The 23,148-nt window shown below is 38.5% G+C and overlaps 2 protein-coding genes across 3 annotated transcripts; one reads left to right on the forward strand and one right to left on the reverse strand.

Moving 5' to 3' along the window:
* Positions 1-419: 419 nt before the first annotated feature.
* Positions 420-7,814, forward strand: LOC136260654 (collagen alpha-1(I) chain-like). The gene is made up of 15 exons (XM_066054480.1): positions 420-444; positions 848-974; positions 3,657-4,110; positions 4,190-4,412; positions 5,188-5,283; positions 5,328-5,447; positions 5,498-5,930; positions 6,013-6,170; positions 6,215-6,372; positions 6,433-6,601; positions 6,650-6,892; positions 6,942-7,094; positions 7,145-7,276; positions 7,324-7,613; positions 7,663-7,814. The coding sequence occupies exons 2-15, from the start codon at positions 850-852 to the stop codon at positions 7,798-7,800; spliced, it is 2,892 nt and encodes a 963-aa protein (XP_065910552.1). The 5' UTR covers positions 420-444; positions 848-849; the 3' UTR covers positions 7,801-7,814.
* LOC136260657 (collagen alpha-1(XXV) chain-like) lies at positions 7,798-22,017 on the reverse strand. 2 transcript variants are annotated; one of them, XM_066054483.1, is made up of 13 exons: positions 21,701-22,015; positions 18,045-18,141; positions 14,717-14,743; positions 14,621-14,665; positions 14,474-14,572; positions 13,523-13,579; positions 12,398-12,562; positions 12,333-12,356; positions 11,178-11,348; positions 11,096-11,122; positions 9,231-9,287; positions 8,060-8,110; positions 7,798-8,003 (listed from the first exon to the last, which is right to left on the reverse strand). In XM_066054483.1, the coding sequence occupies exons 1-13, from the start codon at positions 21,866-21,868 to the stop codon at positions 7,993-7,995; spliced, it is 999 nt and encodes a 332-aa protein (XP_065910555.1). In that variant the 5' UTR covers positions 21,869-22,015; the 3' UTR covers positions 7,798-7,992. The 2 variants fall into 2 exon arrangements, with proteins under 2 accessions (XP_065910555.1, XP_065910556.1); XM_066054484.1 differs by lacking the exon at positions 12,333-12,356 and having other exon boundaries at positions 21,701-22,017.
* Between the last annotated feature and the right edge of the window lie 1,131 nt (positions 22,018-23,148).

The raw sequence follows: 23,148 nt of genomic DNA on the forward strand, positions 1-23,148 counted from the left end.
CCTTTAATTTCACAACTTTTTTCACCCAGGCTTTTTGAAGGCCACACTCTTTTTATACAGCTTGGTTGTCTGCACATGTGACTATTAGCAGTTGTCCAGCAGAAACAATCTGAGTTGGCTGTCATTGTATAACTGATTGTCAGGTAGGAAAGTGAATATGCTGTTACATGATAGTCAACCATTACTACAGCAACTGTGTACACTGAAAGTGTTCAAGTAATTGTGTTATTGAAAGTCAATGTCTGACTTGTAATTATTAACCCTTACAAGATTTATTATTACATGTAGACATAAGTTATGTCTTGAGATTGAATAGCAATCACACTGCAGTTTGCTATTATGACTTTCACACATTGTATAAATGATTGCACCTTGAGTGTGATGACATGATTGTGAAATGGTGCTGGTGTCATAGTGAAGTAGGGAGAGTGATCTATTGTGTTGGTAAGTGATGGGCAGTTGGTCAGAAGATTGTTGGTTTACATACTGGTAGGTTATAATTTGATGAACTTTTTTTTGATTTTCTGTAAACATCTCAGTATACAAAATTTAATAGTTGTATATTTACAAAGAGCTTTTACATGCATCACAGATTAAAATGCTGTAGCAGCAAAAACAGCAGACCTTTGCTGCTGCTGCTGTGTGTGTGCCCAAATCAGGTTGGATAGTACTGAAGATCATATATTCTTTTAGCTCTATAATATAGACTAAAAGTGTGTAGGTTTTTGTTGTATTGACTGTTGTCACTGACCAATATAGTAACATGTTGATAAATTTGCTGTCTTGATAAGTATACTCTTATCTTTAGCGCTTATCATTACATCCTCCAACAAAACCATTATTACAGGAATGGAAATTTTAAGCATTGTTACTATTCTAATTTTGTTTGTTGATATTGTGAACTGTCAGTTTCAACACACTGGAAGTAGTTTGATATCTTGTGAGCAAGCTGCTAGACGTAGAATTAGTCGCAGGTGAGGTACACATTGTGATAGCTTTCATAACAATCTGTTTGTTATTTCTTATGTATATATATAGTATACAAATATTTGTACACAATTACTCAACAAAACCTAATCTAATCAAAAACAGCCAAGCTGTAATAAAAAAAAGAGTGCGGCCCTTGAAAAGGCTATGGTGAAAAAAGATGTGAAATCCAAGGTGGCGGCCAAGAAATGGCTGTGATGGTAGGTTAATGGTAAAAATTTTAATAACGACGATTCAGGTGAATTTGGTTCCGCTTGGTCAATTGGCACAAATTCACCTGAATTGTCGTTATTAAAATTTTTACCTTTAACCTACCATCATAGCCATTTCTTGGCCGCCACCTTGGATTTCACATCTTTTTTCACCATAGCCTTTTTGAGGGCTGCACACTTTTTTTACAGCTTGGCTGTTTTGGATTAGATTTCACTTCTTTTTGTATTTGTATACCCCAAAGCTGGCCTATGGCCAGCTTTGGGACTTTTTAACCTATATATTTTTCTTTACCACAGGAAAAAGAAAAAGATGAAGCAGATTTTATAAATACTTTAACTCATTCTGATTTTATCAGTAAATGTACAAATTATAATATAATGCATATATCAAGAGTTCATTATATTATGAACTCTTGCATATATTTATTACATGTCAATTAATCCCCACAAGAATAATTTGCAGCTGATCTCTCTACTGGGTGATCTGCTTGTATGTAGATGAGCTCTTTACAGGATTCTCTCTACAGGGTGACTTGACTCTAGCTGAACTCTCTGCAGGGTTATCTGTTTGTAGTTGAATTCTCTACAGGGTGATTTGTTTGCAGCTGAACTCTCTACAAGGTAACTTCTTCTAGCTGATCTGTCTACAGGGTGACTTGTTTCTAGCTGGTCTCTCTACAGGGAGATTTGTTTGTAGCTGAATTCTCTACAGGGTGATTTGTTTGCAGCTGAACTCTCTACATGGTGGTTCTTTGTAGCTGAACTCTCTACAAGGTAACTTCTTCTAGCTGATCTTTCTACAGGGTGATTTGTTTGTAGCTGAATTCTCTACAAGGTGATTTATTTGCAGCTGAACTCTCTACAAGGTGACTTCTTCTAGCTGAACTCTCTACAGAGTGATTGATTTTTTTGCAGCTGAACTCTCTACATGGTGGTTTCTTTGTAACTGAACTCTCTACAGGGTGATTTGTTTGTAGCTGAACTCTCTACAGGGTGATCTGTTCGTAGCTGAACTCCCTACAAAGTAACTTCTTCTAGCTGATATTTCTACAGGGCATATTTGTTTGTAGCTGAGTTCTCTACAGGGTGATTTGTTTGCAGCTGAACTCTCTACATGGTAGTTTCTTTGTAGCTGAACTCTCTACAATGTGACTTCTTCTAGCTGATCTCTCTACAAGATGACTTGTTTCTAACTGAACTCTCTACAGTGTGATCTGTTCATAGCGGAACTTTCTACTGGGTGATTTGTTTGCAGCTGAACTCTTTGCATGATTGTTTCTTTGTAACTGAACTCTCTACAAGGTAACTTCTTCTAGCTGATCTCTCTACAGGGAAATTTGTTTAAGCTGGACTCTCTACATGATGGTTTCTTTGTGGCTGAACTCTCTATTAGGTACCTTCTTCTGGCTGATCTGACTACAGGGTGACTTGTTTGTAGCTGAATTCCCTACAGAATAACTTGCAATGTAATATAATTGAGTAAATTATAAATGCAGCTAAATACTTATTAGGGTGACTGTTCTATTAGAGTATCTCGATCTCGCATTTGTTACACGTAGTTGTCTTTCGAATCATAACTCAGTGGTTTGTAATCCGATTCTTCTGTACTACAGCAAGGACTTTCTATGATGATTATTCCAGCTACATACTGATTTTCAGCTCGTTGCTCTAAGCGGTTTGCCTGGTAGACACGAAAACTAATAGTTTTTTTATTCATAAAAATCGATCGCGTAATTTTGACACAGGTTGGGTTTTGTGTCATATCTCCATGGTCTTTATCCCGATTCCTTTGAAATCACAAAAAGGCACTCCTACGATGGTTGCTCCATCTACATATCAATTTTCAACTGATTCCTCAAAGGAGTTTACCCTGTAGGCGTGACAGACCTTCGACCTTATTTTACGCAAATAATCGGTCATAACTCCGTGAATGTTCATCGGATTTCTACCAAAGTTGGTACAGAGATCTGCCTTAATGAGCCCTTTAAGTGTACCAAATTTTAGCCCAATCCGAGTACGCATTCGTGTTTTATGTCGGATTTTGCGAAGTGTGCGAAATGAAGAAGTAGACGAAAAAAAACGAAGAAATTAAAACGAAATTTTGTTCGCTCGTATCTCGGAAATGGCTGGAGCGATTTTCTTCAAATTTGGTGTGTAGACTCCCCTAGCTGGCCGGCACGTCTGTAGCAAATTTGGTTCATTCGGATAAGGGATCACAGAGCTACATAGGTGTGAAAATTTGCATTTTCTTTCTTCCTGTTAATATACTCACGGGTGACACGCCGGCTTCTTGGGCCGCACGACACACTACCGTGTGTCTTGATTATGCGTAACTGATGTGGCACACTTATTATGCCCTTAAAGAATAAATGCATGAACAGTTATATTAACTGTTATTATTTTGTCAATAGTATGGTGACTAGTTGGTATAAACTATGGTGTTTTCAATGTTTATAGAGATGCAACGCGAACTTGTTTCACTACAACCATAACAGGAAATCAATGCTCTTTACGAAGAAGACAAGTAGTTGATATTCAAACAGATATTTTAAATGATGGGGCAATTGTTAAACATATTAAAAATCCTGAGGGAAGAGGAGGACTTTATCCCAATAATCAAGCATGTTTCTACAATGTTGGAAAAGTGAGAGCAGACAGTGTGCTTGCGTACTTTCAAGACCCTGCCCAAGATGTAGAGCAAGACAGAAGCAATAAAAGATGTAATGATTGCTTTTTATATCGACATCTGTTCCGTAATGGTCGCTCTGAGTTTGTTACATGTGGAATTGGTATTGACAACAATATTAATGGGAGAGAAACTACTCCACTTGATATTAAAGCAGAGTTCAGGTCTGATGCAAGTGGGAGGAGGAGTGGTGGATTGACTTTTATTACAGAGTATCCATCATCGGTATGAACTTAAGTTAAACAAGTAGTAAACTATGCATAGCTATACAGTATAGCATCATTGAAATTCATGTCTTGATTAGAGGAGAGTGTTTGAAGGAGAAGCTGGTGTCCAAGGGGAAATGGGAGTGCTAGGAATAGTTGGAGACAATGGAGAGACTGGACAAGATGGGTTAAAAGGTGTAAGAGGACCTTTAGGAGATCAAGGCCCTAAAGGACTTAGAGGAATCACTGGTAACCAAGGGCGACAGGGTGATCCTGGTAAACCTGGTGAACCAGGTGCAACTGGATTTAAAGGAAAGAAGGGTTTGTTAGTTTTGGGTGTAACAGTGTCATGTCTTGTCCAATAGACTAAAGTTTTGTTCACACTATCTTCTTACAATTTTATTGCGATTACTGCTACTATTATACTATTACATAGACAGTATTTCAATAGAATCAATACACTGTAACGCATCGCCACCTTACAAGAACAATAAATAAAATTCTTCCTTATGTGTAATGTAGGTGACAGGATTAATGAACTTAAGAGTAAGTAATTGCTGTAGTGGGCTTTACTGCTGATATATCAATGGAAACTATTGTGTTGACATAATTGGAACCTTTCATTGTAACAAATACAACCTGAAATATGATAAAAATTTCCAAAGAGTATATAGAGTAGGATGATTGTATGTATATATGTTTAGTGAGAATAGCTGTGACAAACCTTTATTCCACTTGCTTCTATGTAGTGTACTGCTTGTATCAGCTGTATGCATACCTATGTTGTATGTATGAGTGTATCTATGCAAAATCAGTTAAGCTGTATTAGAAGGGTGTAGCCTTCAAAAGCCTGGGTGAAAAAAGTTGTGAAATCAAAGGTGGAAGCCATTTCATGGTGTTAATAATATAAATACATTTTAATAATGCACAAAGCCATTATGAAGAATTGACTTTTTCTGAGTGCTAAGAGCTCACACTTAGTAAAACCCGATGGACATGAATGCTAACTGACACACACTTATAACTGAGTAATGCTGAAGTATATAACTGTAGCTCAGTGACAAGAAACAACACCAAATAATGACTGATGTTGCAGGTGTTATGGGTCCACCAGGCAGAGACTGCATATGTGAAGAATACAGAATACATTCCATACATGGTAGACAAGCTAGCAGTGTGTGCATCACATCAGGTAGACAGAAATATGTATCATACCATGACCTGATGACATTACAGCAGGATCAAAAGGTGATCAAGGTTTATCCGGAGAGAAAGGTGATCCAGGAATTCCTGGATATCAAGGACCTAGAGGGTTTCCTGGTAATAAAGGGATGACTGGAGAGAAGGGAGCACCAGGTACTCTTGCAATGACAACATGGTCAACACTACTGCATCACAATTTGTAGGGGATCGTGGTCTGCCTGGACTAACGGGTACTAAAGGGGAAGATGGTGATACAGGTCCAGATGGACCTGTTGGTGTTCCAGGTATACCCGGTCCTCCTGGTCTCTTTGAGTGCACTGGAAAACTTTCCAAACGAGACCTTGACCAATTGTACACATACTTGGAAGGGAAAAGTCCTGACATCACAGATAATAAAGAGTTTTTTGATTCATGGCGTGGAGCAAACAATCCACCACCTGATGGATTTGTTGTTAGGCATTATTTTGATACAAATGAAAACAGGGGTGAAAATAACAATAATGGTGCTAACAGCCAACATTTTAATGATGAAAATATGTTTAAAGTTAGAAGAGGTCTAACAATATCAATATGGGCCAACAGCAAAGATGAAGCTAAAAGAAACATAAGAAGTATCCACAAACAGACAGAAAACATGTAAGATACACAGTTACACAGCTGTGTTACAATACAGTAAGAATGATATACAATACTATTATGTTCATGACTTGTTTAATAGTGTTTCTGGTGATCTTAACAAGAGAAATATTCGTCCTGTTCGTCCCATATCATCGGTGTGTCCAAGAGGACCTAAAGGTTTGCCTGGAAATCGTGGACAACCTGGAGCTAAGGGTGTGGATGGTGTACAGGGTGTTCAGGGCCATCCTGGATTACCAGGTAATAGAAGTAGTGTTAGTATGGCTGTGATCATGTTACTACAGGATCAATTGGTCATCGTGGTGTACGGGGTGCTCCAGGCAGTAAGGGCAGTAAAGGTATTAGTGGAACAAAAGGTGCTGTTGGTCTTAGGGGACCTCCTGGGAGGCAAGGCAGGCCAGGCAATGTGGGAGCTCCTGGAGAATGTATTTATGGCAAGAAGGTCACCACGCATTGCTGCATGGTTCAAATGAAATATTCAACACAAGTGTTCTATATATAGATAGTCACTGATTACTATCAAGCTTCAAGGAAAGGGATCAAGGGTGACCCAGGTCATCAAGGAATCAAGGGAGACACTGGTAATCCAGGAGACACTGGTGCTCGTGGTAGCCAAGGCCAAACTGGCCCACAAGGACCAAAAGGATATAAAGGAATTAGAGGACCACAAGGTTTATATGACCTCTCACTTACCACTAATGTATACAAAAAAAAAACAGGTCTGACTGGTCAAGCAGGGCAAAAAGGATACCCTGGAGTAGAAGGACCTCGTGGCTATCCTGGTCCTGCTGGACCACCTGGGCCCCCAGGATGTACATGTCGAATATTTAAAAATCTTCTAGATCAGTTTGGCTTCATAGTTCAAAATCCTGCTGTAATGGAAGAAACAGTCATTAGGAATACATCATATATTATTTTACCAGGGCCACCTGGGAGATCTCCTAATAGCTATTGTATACCTGGTAGGTCAGTTTCAACAATATCAAAATCATATTGTTGTTTATATACCAGGAAGAGCAGGCATAAAAGGAAGTGCTGGGTCAAAAGGTCAAACAGGTTTTTCTGGTGTAAGCGGCCAACCAGGACAAATGGGAAGCAAGGGACCAAAAGGACTGGATGGGATACCTGGTGATGTAGGAATAAATGGGTCAGCTGGTAGTACAGGTGATATAAAGGTATGCATCCTTTAAAACCATAACAGACATGTTTTACAGGAAGGCCTGGAATTAGGGGTACTCCAGGATCTCCCGGTTTACCTGGTGATGCTGGTTCTCCAGGATTAACAGGAAAATCATTAAACTGCAACACCCAGCGTTATCAACGACAAGCAAGATTTTTATCATATGGTAAGAACACATTACAGTGTATACTGCTGACATGTAGTCATATTCAGGTGGGGTATCTTGCCCAAAACCTAGTAAAGGAGAGAAGGGCGATCAGGGTGTTAAAGGATTACGTGGACCTAAAGGTGCTTCTGGTCAGCCTGGACCAAGTGGATTTACAGGAGTAGCAGGTGAACGGGGACCAAGAGGAGATCCTGGACAAACTGGATTATCTGGTCACACTGGTTCACGAGGAGAATGTGGTAGACCAGGAAGACGTGGCCCTACAGGCCCTCCTGGTTTACCTGGAATACTCCCAGAGGTCAACTGTCCACGGTTTGATGGAGTAGACCTCAGTCTGGTAATGTGTAGCTGTTGTGTGATTATTAAATATATTAATACAACTATAGTCACCTCCTAATCCAGCAGAAATAAGGGTGATAACAGACCTGTTGATGACAAGAAACAGCACCTTGGCATGTACTTTAATAGATGCTAGTCAAATATTACTACAACTACTGGCTGAATATTTCTGCTCTGAAAACTGAGTGATGTAATTTTATTGCATTTTATCTAACGCTACACATACATCTGCATGTAATGTGGCTATAACTATATGCACATGGAGTGTCCAGATAAATTGGCTATACTAAGCATGTTAGACTAACTGTATATAGTAGATAGTAATGTGCATGCAAAATAATGTCTAGTACAAAACAACACTGTAAAAATCCTCCTCTCTATGCAGGTCCTGTAACATCATAACATTATAACACTGGCATAGTTGCATATTAGTTTTTAATTAACCTGCAGCTGGTTCTCCCATCTCACCCTTTCCGCCCCTTGGTCCTCGACGACCTATATAGACAAGTTTGCCATCACAATTACATAAATATCATTCCAGGAACACCTATAGTGGTTTCTTATATATATACTTTCAACATTTTAAAGTTAGGACCAGTTAAAGTTATTTCAATGAACAAACATTAGCCAAGCCAACTCCTTAAGTGTTTGTTTAGTAGCAATAATGGATCACAAAATTACTGCATACGTACAAATTTTCGAGGTACGTAATTTTTGCGGATCAACAAATTTCAGAATTTTCGTGGTTTCATTTTCGAGGATCAGTTGTTTTTCACTGAGGTTATCTATTAGAAAGCATAAAGCTAACCTTGATAATCATTAATTTTCAAGGATAAAAATTTTGCGGAAAGCAAAGCAACCGTGAAAATCACATCCCTTGAAAATTTGTACATATATGGTAATTTGCATGCTATAGTATCAAAGTGGCTTATTCCTCACTTTCAGACAGGCTATATGCAATGCTATTATATGTGTTCATCCCTTTCAACCTCATGACCACTATATTGTTTTGCATTTCAAACAGAGCTGCAGGGCAAGACAGCAATGGGGTTTGTGTGTTTTACTATGATATGCTAGTTTTACTTGTTTCAAAGGTTATAAGCTCTTGCTCCAACTGTGTGTACCCATTGCATGTATTAGCCATACTGATCAAGATGACAAGCAATAAAAGTTTAAAAACATTTGAAATGAACATTACGACAATTGTGACCTGATTTTTAAAAATATGCTCCACCATACACACACATTGCACAGCTAGGACTCCACATACATATATTGTGCTTTGCGTGGGAGGATCAAAGCAATGCCGCGTATTGTATTCTCCATACAGTACTAATCAACTGCATAACTGCATTGTATGAGTCATACAGTACAGTTACACAGCTAATTGGGCAAATACAGTACAGTTATGCAGAGAATTTGTTTAAGGAATGTTACGTAAACAACACACTGTAAATTGCTAAAACCAGCCAAACTAATCCTACGACTTTGTTCTATAGTTAGAATAGATTGCATAAACACTTACTGATCGTCTGATCACGAAGCTTTTTAAACACGACTCCGGACACAAAAGGAGATTAGCATGACTGTGAGGTAATGGTATACAACTTCTCACCTTGTGGGCCAGGAGGCCCCTGTATTCCTTCCTTGCCTTTCTGCCCTTTTTGAGAACCTGTTGTGTTAAAAATAACATATTTACTATACTAATATCTTGCTGCAACTTTCCCTCAAACATAATTTTCAACAGGGAGCACTGCCCCCCCATAAAATTACCTATGTTTGTGGTACACTAGCACTTTGATCTTACATGCATATTATGTCATTATATAATACAGTCCAGTGCTACATTTTCATGTTTTTATTTTCATGAATCACGTACCTGCAGTTTTTGTGGTTGGAAGAGTTCTCGTGTGTTCAAGCTCATGTCACATTGCTAAGTTACGATAGTATAAGTACAGCTAAACTCATTAAGCCAGCCAAGCCAAGCACTTTGCCAGCCAGGATGGTGGTCAAGGAGAGCTACCCATTGGCGTTTACTACTTTGCACTGCAAAACATGCAAATATGGCTTTAACAAAAAAGCAAGCATTGCAGCTGCCAACAATCATGGTATGGGGCCTACAATCAATTTATTCCCAGATTTATCCTTCTTCATGCTACTGAAAGGGTAGGGTCCCTTGTATTTCTAGATTCAATTCATATTTATTAGTGTCTCTCCAAATGGAGGATTTATGACATCTAATGATGGTGAAACTGCTTGAATTCATCGTCTATGTTGTATTGCACCAGGACATATATCAAAAAATCATAGCTAGCACTAGTCTTGTGCCCCCTGACCTAAACTACATTCTGCAAAATCTTATTTACATGGTTGCTGTGTTAACCATGAAATCAGTGAAAATTACATACCACGAAAACTTCCCAAGTACGGTATGTAGCTGATAGAGCAGTGGATGTCATACAGTGGACAAACGTAATATAGGGTTTCACTGTATTTAACCATCCAATCAGCTGTATTAGTATAGTGGCGTAGCCCCCAAAATTGGCAATATTGTGCACTTTTTCATAAAGTCATGAAACTTTCCACATAAATAGTAGTCCTCAATACATGTAATTTTAGATATAGTGCCATCGCTGATTTGACCTTTGGTGACCTTTATGGCCATTTTTGTACAGAAAATTGATCATTTTTGTTTTTAACTCCCTGAGGCAGTAATTAACTTGTTAGAACATGGTACCAAGCAAAAGATCTTGCTGATAGAAACAACTTGGTTTTTATTTGAAGTCAATAGGTGATTTCATTACAAAGTTATGATCATATTTATTAGCTGCAAAATTTGATAAATTTATGCATAATTATCTGCCCACAGGTAATTCACACCTCAAGGGCAGGTAAATAGATCAAATTTTGCAGCTAATAAATATGATCATAACTTTGTAATGAATCACCTATTGACTTCAAATAAAAACCAAGTTGTTTCTATCAGCAAGATCTTTTGCTTGGTACCATGTTCTAACAAGTTAATTACTGCCTCAGGGAGTTAAAGACAAAAATGATCAATTTTCTGTACAAAAATGGCCATAAAGGTCACCAAAGGTCAAATCAGCGATGGCACTATATCTAAAATTACATGTATTGAGGACTACTATTTATGTGGAAAGTTTCATGGCTTTATGAAAAAGTGAACAATTTTTTGGTTGTGCCGCTATACTATATGTCAAAATGCTGTAATGAAGTACAGCTAGTGGACACTCTTTTCCATAACCAGGGTCCATATGTACATGCACACTTCTACACAAAGACAGCCAGAAAATATCCTGATTATTGATGCATTCACACATCACAGGGCACCTTTTTTTAAAAAAATGACTGCTCAATGGTATTGGGGTAACTGAATGTGCAATGATCTGATTATAGTCACTGTAGGAAAAAGGGGATATTTTGCTCTATATGTACAAACAACATATGCTGTACAATTACCTGACTCTCCCTTTGGACCCTGAGGACCTACAAATAGTAACGTGATACACATCTCAACTTCATGATTGATCAACCACTATACCTGTAGCTCCTCGTGGTCCTATTGACCCTGATGGTCCTACTGGCCCTGGTTTGCCTGGTGGTCCTTGTGGCCCTAGAAAACCTGGAGCACCAGGTGGTCCTGGTGGTCCCCGTGGCCCCACTGGATCTGCTGGTACAGTATCACCTTTCTGAGATGAGGAAGGAGCAGAACCTGTTGTGTGTATGATCATCAAATTATTAGGTGGTTATATATCTCAAAAGTAGAGATAAAGAAGGTTTGCATTTTCCTTCTAAAAATATCACACAAAACCCAGCCCCAGTTTTCCTTTACAAAAGCTTGGCAGTATTGGTTAGATGAAGGCAATGAAACTGAACTTTCTACTGACTAACTGATTGATGCCTTTAGCCAAGCATGCAACATTGAGGATGACTTTAAATTACAGCAATATGTGTGTGTGTACAAAAGTATACGGAAGGGAACTAATACAGGACCAGGCAAAGCCAAGTGCTCTATAAGCCTCGAGACATCCGAATGCATAAGCAGTGCTTTAAAAATTATAATTTATGCTTTATAGTCATCTTCAGTTGATTACACAAACCATTTCAGTTTTCATCAATCAGACTATCAGAAAGTGTTGATCAACCATACAGTCTTAGTGAGGTTGTTTTCATACAAAAATTAGCATTTTCCTCACTGCACTGCATCTGCCCAACTGTACAACATAATCCACCAACTGTACTATATTCGCCCCATACAATATACAGTATGGAAAATACTGCACACTTCAACACTTTAATCCTCTCATGCAATATACAATATTACTAATTCAAGAACTGCTGTAAGTGGAGACAGAAATACAGTATGAGGAGTGCATCAACAAATAAACATGGCCTGAGGTCAAAGGCACGCGCTGCACTTATATTGAGACACCTTCAAGTGCTATGTTTTCATAGAATGTGTGATGCATTAAGTGATTGCCACTACAACATTATGCAACCTAGCTATCTGCCTATCCCAATTCATTGAGTGACTTCACCAACTAAATACAACATACTAGCTTATGTGTTACAAAATATTTTCTTTAGCAATAACATTGTAACAATCTGACAATAGTCACTGCATGAAAAAGGGATAATTATCGGGGCCACTATCTATTGTATATATAAACAGCATTGGTGATACTGTGTTAATTACCTGGCTCTCCCTTTTGACCATGACCTACAAACAGTAATAGTCTAATGTTCACGATAAGCTACTACCTGGCTTTCCTGCTGGTCCTGGCACTCCTGCTGGTCCTGGTACTCCTGCTGGTCCTTGTGCTCCTGCTGGTCCTGGTAATCCTGGAACCCCTGGTGCTCCTTGTTCACCTGGCACTCCACTATCACCTTTCTCTCCTTTTTGAGATGAGGGAGAAGAAGTAGACCCTGTTGTGTTCATGACCATCAATTATGTCCAGCAATTGTATTAAAATTATACAGTAATATATCATTAGCTCATAATGCATTAATTGTTATTGTAGTATAGTGCAAGGAAATACATAAATTGTTAATATATATATTGTACTTTGCGTGGGAGGATCAAAGTGATACCGCGTATCGTATTGTCCATACAGTACTGATCAACTGCATAACTGTACTGTACGAGTCATACAGTACAGTTATGTAGCTAATTGGGCAAATACAGTACAGTTATACACTCAATTGGGCAAATACAGCACACTTGGGCAAATGCAGTACAGTTATGCGGAGAATTTATTTAAGGAATGTTATGTAAACAACACACTGTAAATCGCTAAAACCAGCCAAACTAATCCTACGAGTTTGTTCTACGGCTAGGAATAGATTGTATAAACACTTACTGATCATCTGATCACGAAGCTTTTAAACATGACTCCACTAAGACAGCACGATTGATCACGTGTGTGACATTGTAAATCGCTAAAACTAACCAAACTAATCTTATTAGTTCGTTCTATGACTAGAAATAGATTATATGAACACTTACTGACATCCTTATAACCGAAAATTGCAGCAGTTTGAGTACTAGATAAAATTGCTCCGAGCCAGACGTGACCATGAAGTACAATATAACACTAAAAGCACCACCTTGCTTGTGTGTACGAAAAATACAGTACTCGGGGGGGTGTCTCGAGGCAAATACAGCACTCGGCTTCGCCTTGTACTGTATTAGCCTCTTGACACACACCCTTGTACTGTATTTTCCGTACACATGTGCGGCGGTGCTTTAACTCTATATATATATAAAATGCCAATTTCAAAAAATTTAAACTGTGCAGGTAGCTGTATGGGATAAGATTGGTGGGTAAAACATTATGTAATAAATTAGGAAACAGTTGGTATAAAGAACAGCATGCAGTTATATACCTGGTGGTCCTCCAGTATCACCTTTCTGACCCTTCTGTCCATGGACACCATCAGCACCTATAACCATCACATAACTAATATAGTTGAAAGATTTACCAATTCAAAGGTGGCTTGCCAATTTCCATTCCCATTTTTAATTAAAGCATGAAGTGTTGCATGGAGATTTCTATATTATAACAATGTCAGACAGCACTTTATTTTCACTTTTGGAAAGTTATGCCCTATACTCAGTGTATGCACTACATAGCAATTGTCCTCAAAGGCAGTAAATGGGATAAGATGTTTTGTACTATCTTTGTAACACATGGCAATTAGTATAACTAAAGAATGTGTAGGTATGTTTATTGAATGTTGCATGGGTGTAATCAAATGGAGAACCATACTTTATCTTTCATAAAGTACGGTTGAGGTGTAAAGTGTATTCCATCAATTGTATGTTGTGAAACTTCAAAGCTTAATAAAGTACGATAGTAATTTAATGAGAGGTGTCAGCAGTTAGTTGTCAATAGCCCCCAGGACAGTACGGTACCAACATTAATACCAAAACTCAGCAATCAGCAGCTAAGTCAATAGTAAATTAGCAAATATTTACTAATCAAACACAGTCTAAATAGTGTGAACACATGTGAGAGTACAACTAACACGTATAACCAAAGAGTTGTTATAAACTCATAACCCATAATGCATAGAGAAGTTCCAAAAAGCACTATATTGCTTCTATTGCTTCTTTTATGCTAGCTATAACAGCACTTGGCTTTGATGCTTTACTTTCCACATAGTACACAAGGCAATTACTTTATTGTTGTGGCATGCTGCTCCAGTAAGCTTGAAACATAATCACAATAAACATAAACTGAAGCTTTCCTACTATTACAATAATTGTCTCTAGACTCATAGCCCTTGGTTAGTTATATATACCAGACAACTCCCAGCTGTGTTCTGACCACATACCTACTGGTCCAGGTGCACCTGGCACCCCAGGAAAACCCGGATCACCTTTCTCTCCTTTCTGAGGAGGATGGGTTGGAATACCGGGAGGTGGTGCAGGACCTATTGTTGAACTAATGTAATTGTTTTTATAGTTACATCTATATATACCTAACTCTCCTTTCCGACCTTTCACACCAGGAAAACCAACAGGACCTGCAAATGTCAGTATAACAAGTTATTATGACAGTTTTATCAATGATATACCTACGTCTCCTGTCTCTCCCTTGAAACCTGTGGAGCACAAAATAAGTTAACTAGCATTACTCATTTTGATTAAGTAGACAAGTCTAACAGTTCAAACATAACACAGACAGTGATGTAGCTAACTAGTTAGGTCTATAGCCCAGGTAATCACAGCATAAGCCCTGATAACTATAGATCAATGTGATGTGTCATCCAAGAGCACAGGTGACTGTTTGAAGACCTGCATGTTTGAAAATCTGCATGGTATTTATGTAAGGCTGACTATATCACTGAACACAAAGATTGTGCAATATCTTGTACAGGCTCCAATATAATGCACAAGTTGGTACATGCACAGTATGCTGAAAGTTACCAGTCAGTCACCACGTCCATTCTAGCATGTTGTCAAGACACACAGAGTGTGTCAGTGCGTAACACTGTGTACACTGTATACATTTTTGTTGCAAAAAATATGAACACAATTGTTGCTACTAACAAGTATTTATATATACACTGTATATGCAGAACACCAACTAATTTCTGACGACTTTTATTTTGTATACATAGTATCTGCTATCCTATACAATGTATTTATCTGTCGTTTCCTGTGGGAATTGTACACAGACATCCAGTGTTTGATAAGGAGAATTGAATTCAATAGTTGTTAAATTGGTTTGTCGCGCAAACAGTTGACACAACAACATAATAGCTAAAGCAATTCAATATGAAAGTTATAGTACGAGGCTTGAGTGTAATATTAGAATAACAGTGTACAATATAAGGGAAAATTATTGCTTGGACCGAATGGCCAATCAAAAGTAAATTTGATTGGCCATTTCTGAAATTGTATGGCCATAAGATAGAGGTGTACCATCCTGATGTGCAAAGCACACCCCGCAGTGCGAAGCACAAACCTTCTAGGGGGGTCTGGGGGCATGCCCCCTCCCCAAGGAAATTTTGAAAACGGATCACTCTGAGATTAAATCTGAGACCACTTTCAGCTACTTATCACTGAACTTTATGCACATGCATTTTACAGACAATTAATTGTGTTTAATAGTAATACATGTACAAAATTTGTATTGCTGCATACATATTTTACAAAAACAACTATGAATCAATGTATTGTACAGCCAGTTTGTAGACTTATAGCTGGGCTAAATGGTTTGTTACAAGTGGCATTGAGTCAGCACAGATTGAATTATAACTATCCAACTAGCTATGCTAAAGTTTCTCTTGTGAATAGCAATAGATCAACACTTACTCTCTGACTTGCCATGTGCAGAACACTTTTATCACCTAACTTTCATTCCACTCTCTCCAGCCAGTACATTCTCTACACATTCTAACCACGAAATGGCCATGTTATACTTAATATCGTACCTCCACTTCACAAACATTACTTTCTTTTCTTCTCCTGGAAAGCACCACTCGTGTAGTCAGTGTAATGATCCATAGGCGGTGGTGACGGAGGGGCCGTGGCCCCCCCACTTTTATGGGACAATGTTTGCAAGCAAAGATTGAGATACTCTAATAGAAGTCAGGATCTAGATACTCTAATAGAGCAGTCACAGTATTCAGAAAAGCAGTGTAGCTAGCTACATATGTGTAGTTATAAATAAGGAGATATAGTTGGTGGAGGGCAGCTATTGTCGTCAGTAGGTAGTTACCTTTTTTTTTTCTTATCTTTTTTTTTTTGGTCTTCAGCTTACAGCTGGCCTGGCTCCCTCACTCTTTGGCCTGCTCCACCGCCCCTGTAGTGATCGCTTCTTCACAACATCGACTGTAACCCACAATCGATAATTGTGGTAAACACCAGGTGCAGTGCTCTAGCTTACACATGTGCATCGAGTCGATGCTTCAACGGGATCAAGACTTCACGCAGCAATTAAATAGCTTCGGTAAGGAAAGGTAACGATATGACAATAACGATAGCTGTAATAATACATGTTATAAAGACTAATAATAAATAATTACTGTTGTGAAAAATTTGATCGGCACAAATGACCGACCAATGGCTACATTGATCGGTCAACAGCATCACTTGGTCGGAAAATGGCCGATGGCCAACCGTTATATTGTACTCTGGATAAGGATCACCTTTGAGTGATCTTTGTTCATAGAGCATAAGTGTACATTGGAGTGGTGAATCTAGGATTTTAAAAAGGGGGGATTCTGAAATTTATACACAATGTATTATAGCTAAGAAATAATTTCAAGGACATGTATCCAACAGGCAGAAAGTTAAATTTGAGGTTTTAAAAGCTCTGAGATTGGATTTTAGTTAATAATCACAGTGCTTTAAACTGAAAGCAAAACCAACTAACCATAGAGCAATATACAGTGTAGTTGTACTAATGCTTTATATATTCACTTGACTGCTCTATTAGAGTAACTAGATTGTTTTTAAATGGTAGATAAAAAGTGCAGTGTTGCTGAGGGTTTAGTAGCTATAATGGATGTTAGTTAAATGTAACTGCATGTATGTAGGTGATATAGAGTAACATTGTTTTTTTGTTTTTTTTTGCTATACTGAATTTGGTCCACATAGTTACTGAGCTAGGGAGTTTCAAACAAAACCACAAAAACCTACCTGTTATTGCATTGTGGCTTAATGGATGATCCAGGTAGGATGAAATTAAGGAATATTATACAGACCTGGAACATCACAGTGTATGTTTACAGTCTCTCTGGGAGAAACTAGTACCAACTGATGACTAGGTGTGAAGTATAGTGGATGTATTTGACAATAGCGAAAGGAAAGCTGCAACACGTGTTCACGCAATAGTCTGTCTTAAAGTATGTATACATAGTATCTGCATACAAAATAAAAGTCTGTCTTATGCGCATATGATCTACAGCAATACGTGATGAAAGATTAAATTACAATACTACATAAATGTCTGTCAATCAATACTTGACACTAGGAATTTACTGAAAACTGTAGAAGAACGATTGAAAAAAATGCAGTGCAATGAATAGTTAATATAGTTACTCAATTGTTATTTGTGAGTTTAGCCTAAAGTGTGGCCAACAACACAACAAAATGTAAACTTGTGTTGAGAAACCAACCTACATGGGCTTGCAGTGGTATATAGTTTTGTATAGCTACCATTTTAAAGACTAAGTCATGTGATGATTGTACAGATAAACCATACCTTGTGGAAAATAAAAGACACCCTTTTTCCCAATGACAATTAAATAGTAGATAAAGTACAACAGAACATTTACTACAGAAGTAGCTACACATTAGAAGCTTGTCCAGCTATATACAGCACTAGATACAAATACTGACCACAGAAATCCTGTTGATATTATAATGTAACCACATAGCACAGTCAATACTAACCTCTTCTACCACGACGCCCAGGAGGGCCGGGAGGTCCTTGATCACACTCACAGACCTGCCTCCTTAATACACCGTGATTGTCCTTGTCCCCGACTTTCTGCATAATAACATGTTTTGTGCCATTCGCTAAAGCACTGTGATGACACAATTTCCAATCAGCGTTGTAAGTGGGTCAGTACTGTTGACCGGGTTCACCCACTGACCCAAATAGTAATCTGGATGGGACCCGGATCTAACCCACATGTGACCCGGTTTAATTAAAATAGAGGTGTACCTCAAGAGCTAGATTAAAAGTCCACAAGTTCCAAGTTCCATTAGTTAGCCCTGCATTTTTTTACACTATTGAAAGTATTGTCTGCAAGAAGCGAGTAGCTACATATTATAGAGTGGGTGTGGCTCTACGTAAGTCTACATGCAGTTACAGCAATTAGGAATGTCCAGAAGTTAGTTACCTACATTTCAAGTAGCAACACAGATCCAGTGATGCCATGCATGCCCACAGAGAACAGCTGATACAATTCCGATCAGTGGGCATGGATCTACATATTCTACACAAACAGCAAAGCATATTCCTGATGCAAAGCATATTCCTGAATGATGGGTGTGGCTCCACATAAGTTTCTTGAGTGTTTACAACAAGGCTTCATTTCCACCAATACAATCGAGCTTGTCACATGTGATCTCATCCTGGTCAGACCTACATATTCAGTGAAGTGGATAAGACCCACTTGATCCGGACAAAACGTGCCAAATGACCCAGATAATCTGGATGACCTGGCCCACTTACAACGTGTTGCCAATGAAAATGTATTCTAGAATTGGTAAAAAAATTTACTGGCCTGGTTAAGTTAATATCTGTGTAATCAAAAAGCTCTTGTTTGAAGTGTTCTATTGATTGGTAGCCCAGGAATTAAATTAATCAGTGAACCTGACATCTATATTTGGACCTGAGTGTTGATTTCTTAGTGTGCACCAGAGTAAATTGGTTGCAAGAATACAATAAATAACACAATGAAACACAATGTTTATCCAGTATGAAGACCCTAATAGTATAACTTGTGAATCTTAGAATCATATATAGTATGTTCACGTTGAGCTGAATCCTGAAAAACAGCTAAAAATTAAAAGTGGATTTTTTTCTCAACCGAGTTAACATTTCAGCTAACCAGATGATTATTGGTAACAGCAAAGGTGTCAACAACAGACACGTACGGTTTGGCTCCATTACAAGTTCGGGAAAGGGCTGTAATGGATACTGTACTTATATGGCTTCCCCATAGGAAATGTACTGTGAAAATTTTGATTGGCCATAAATATTATGTCAAACATTTGAACAAAAAGATTTTGAAATATTTTTAGCGGATCAAGCAGTACTACAAATGAGCCAAATTTCAAGATCGTGTGTAATTGCATCCATGAGTTATTAAATGTTTTTGAGGATTCAGCTCAACGTGAACGTACTATAGCATAGGCATGCATGTAAGGTAGTTTTACCTTGTAATTGTACATACCATAACCTGACTATTTTATTAGAACATTTATGACTGCAGTATTAGAGTAAATCTTGATCTTACAAAGAAGTAAATGGCTAAGACTCCATCAGCTTATCAAGCCGCTTTTGTTACATTAATATTAGATATGTATGAATAGTTTAAGAGATCTGACATCCACATGATAACAAAGTTAATAATTCGTTTCGCAACTTGAAATACCTTGTGAGCAGTAATAATGATAAGCTACATAATATTACCATAGATTCCCTAAAAATTCGGCAGAAATAAATTAATTCAGTTCGTGTCTGGCCGAAGAATTAGAAAAAAAATGTACCAACCTTGTGCTATTGTCAAATTTTTAGGGATCTATCCCTAATACAGTCTGCATGCTTCATGGCTATGTTATTTGCAATCCGTTTACTGCTTACTTTCTGGATTTCTTTCTACAGGAACCAACAGGAACGCCTTGAGGTGGAGCTGACGATTCCACAGCATTCACTTGGCCACAGCGCTATATAGCTACTATGATTGTCTACATTATCCAGGAGGGATGGTCAATGTCATTACTACATCGCTTTTTAATACAATCACCCAGACCATAGATAACATATACTAGGTACGTAGTATATATTATCTATGCCCAGACGTAATATTAAGGATTTCAACAATAAAAATAGAAACCACAATCAGTAATATTATTAAACTATCTCATGATAAATCTCGCTACCATGCAGGTGCTGCATGAAGTGCTCCATGACTTAACATAACATTATCTGAGGGTATATCATGTTATACAAGGAGATGTGAAGCCAGGAAAGATTTTATTCTGTGGACAGAAACGATCGTTTTGCGGTAGTTGTGAGTGATGTCACACGATGATATCATTGGGTACGTTCCCTGAACAATTTCACACTTGGTGCTTCATCCAGCATCGAGGTAGAATATTGTGTGAGGTCACTGGGAATCCTCAGTACTCAAGAGACCTTCATCAACTAGTATTCCAAGCGCCGAAAAATTAGCACGCTTATAACTAGAAACTTTCCTGCGCTTGCCGAAATTTAGAGCACATTGCGTTCAAAGCACGGGGAGTGCCGAATATTTAGAGATGCCAAAATTTTAGGGAATCTACAGTATATGGATCGAGTTTGCCTGGCTCTTAAAAAATGTGGTGATATTGTTGCAGAATGCTGGGCCATTAGTTAGAATAACAGTTGAGTGCCTAGTAGTCTTTTAGCGTTGATCAGAGCAATTCAGCTGCATTAGATTTGACAATGTAAGTAAGTTCCACTGTCATGTTGTAGACAGTAAAGAAATAGGCATTCCAGTATCTGATTATTTTTTTTGTAAATTCCCATAGCAGCATAAATATTAACGCATATTCAACTTGTGGTTGCTCTGCCATCAGAACACCTATAAATAAGAAACTTGATACAAAGTTTGTCCATAGATATGCTGATCATTATGGAAATCTATTATGTATACTATACATTTTAAGAAAGCTTTGTAATCTTTTAAGAACCAGTAGTGTATGCAGAGACTTAAACTTTAAAAACGTACAATTAGATGGAAGGCATTCACTAGAGCTTATTTTAAAGTGTGACATTTACTTTGCCTGGGTTACCAGATATTTGTTTCTGATGGTTGTGTCACCAACCCAAAAGTATAGCTAAACTACTTCAAAGTCAGTATAACAATGAGACAATTGAAACCCGCAACCCCACTGCATAGGTACTGTTGCATCATTGTGATGCCTCCACTTCAGTTGTTTACATTTAAAGCTGCTAGTTTCCAATCTTTTTATTTATTGAGATGGCCACTTACCTATGTGAGACAAGTGTACCAGTAGGTGAAACATTTGTGCTCACCACAAGGCACTAGCTACAAAGGTCAAAGTTACTCTTCGTACATGTACAAATGTGCAACTGCTTGCAATTTCAAGTAACCATTTATTTTTTCTCTGAAATGTATGGGGAGCCCTGGAGAAAAAAATGTAGTTTTAAAGCACTATGCATGCCAAACTAAGTGGTTGCTGATGCTGATGCAGCTAAGTCGCCCGCCGCAAATTAATTTTATTGGGTTTGCACATGCAATTGACTTTGCACCATTAAGTAAGTAAAGCACACACCAAACAATGCATTAAAATTTATACACAACACTACTAACTTTAACTTGTTCCTGTAACCTCAACAACTGCTCCCTGTCAAACTCTACTTGTTGTTGTAGTAGATCCAGTGATGACTGGAAGTACCAAGTCACACCAAACAGTAGAACTAGACTAACTAGTGATAGTACTAAACTCGCTCCTAACGCAACGTCTTTGTTCAGGACCATCTTGCAACAGGCCCGCCTTGAAGTTAATAAGGTCAAAGATCAAAGTGCGCGGCGCCTTTTAGTCCAGCAGGCAGCGTACAAATGAACGGAAGTGGCACACGTTTCTCAGCCTCAGTACAAGCTCAAGCTACACTGCTACAGTAAAAAGAACGTCACATACCTTACACACTATTCAGCAATTGTAACTACCTTAATTACTTAATTACTTTTCCCCTTTTTCTTTTTGTACAATTATACTCAATTTTGAGCCGGTTTGTACAGTAGCTAATGATAATAAAAATAAATAAATAAGCAATAGTCTCGTAAAAGCGTCTCTTTTCCAATCGATAAGCTGATAACTAGGAAATACTGGGAAGGTCTGGGCACTAGACCAATTCAGCAATCAGTAGCCAAATGCAAGAAAGACTGACACCTGTAGCTATTCTTTTCCAATCAATCAACTAAACTGTGACATGCATGGTACGTAAGTCATGCATCTTTGCAAATATGTGTTGCAGGTATTCAGGAGACAAGTGGTTTGGTAAGGATGTTTGGCCAGTTGACAGATTTCTCCACTTGGATAGCTAGATATGTCCCTACCTGAGGAGGATGCTGTTGCACACAGCATGCATGGAGACAAGCTGGTGAGGGTTACTTCAAGTAGCCAATCTACACTGGACTGGAAGTAATAGTGAACACATGCGTTTTATGATCGTAGGAGTTACTGTCTAGGTTACTGTACAGTGTGTGTGTGTGTGTGTGTGTGTGTGTGTGTGTGTGTGTGTGTGTGTGTGTGTGTGTGTGTGTGTGTGTGTGTGTGTGTGTGTGTGTGTGTGTGTGTGTGTGTGTGTGTGTGTGTGTGTGTGTGTGTGTGTGTGTGTGTGTGTGTGTGTGTGTGTGTGTGTGTGTGTGTGTGTGTGTGTGTGTGTGTGTGTGTGTGTGTGTGTGTGTGTGTGTGTGTGTGTGTGTGTGTGTGTGTGTGTGTGTGTGTGTGTGTGTGTGTGTGTGTGTGTGTGTGTGTGTGTGTGTGTGTGTGTGTGTGTGTGTGTGTGTGTGTGTGTGTGTGTGTGTGTGTGTGTGTGTGTGTGTGTGTGTGTGTGTGTGTGTGTGTGTGTGTGTGTGTGTGTGTGTGTGTGTGTGTGTGTGTGTGTGTGTGTGTGTGTGTGTGTGTGTGTGTGTGTGTGTGTGTGTGTGTGTGTGTGTGTGTGTGTGTGTGTGTGTGTGTGTGTGTGTGTGTGTGTGTGTGTGTGTGTGTGTGTGTGTGTGTGTGTGTGTGTGTGTGTGTGTGTGTGTGTGTGTGT

Source organism: Dysidea avara, chromosome 7 (genome assembly GCF_963678975.1).
Source record: "Dysidea avara chromosome 7, odDysAvar1.4, whole genome shotgun sequence".
In the NCBI taxonomy this organism is placed as follows: domain Eukaryota; kingdom Metazoa; phylum Porifera; class Demospongiae; order Dictyoceratida; family Dysideidae; genus Dysidea; species Dysidea avara.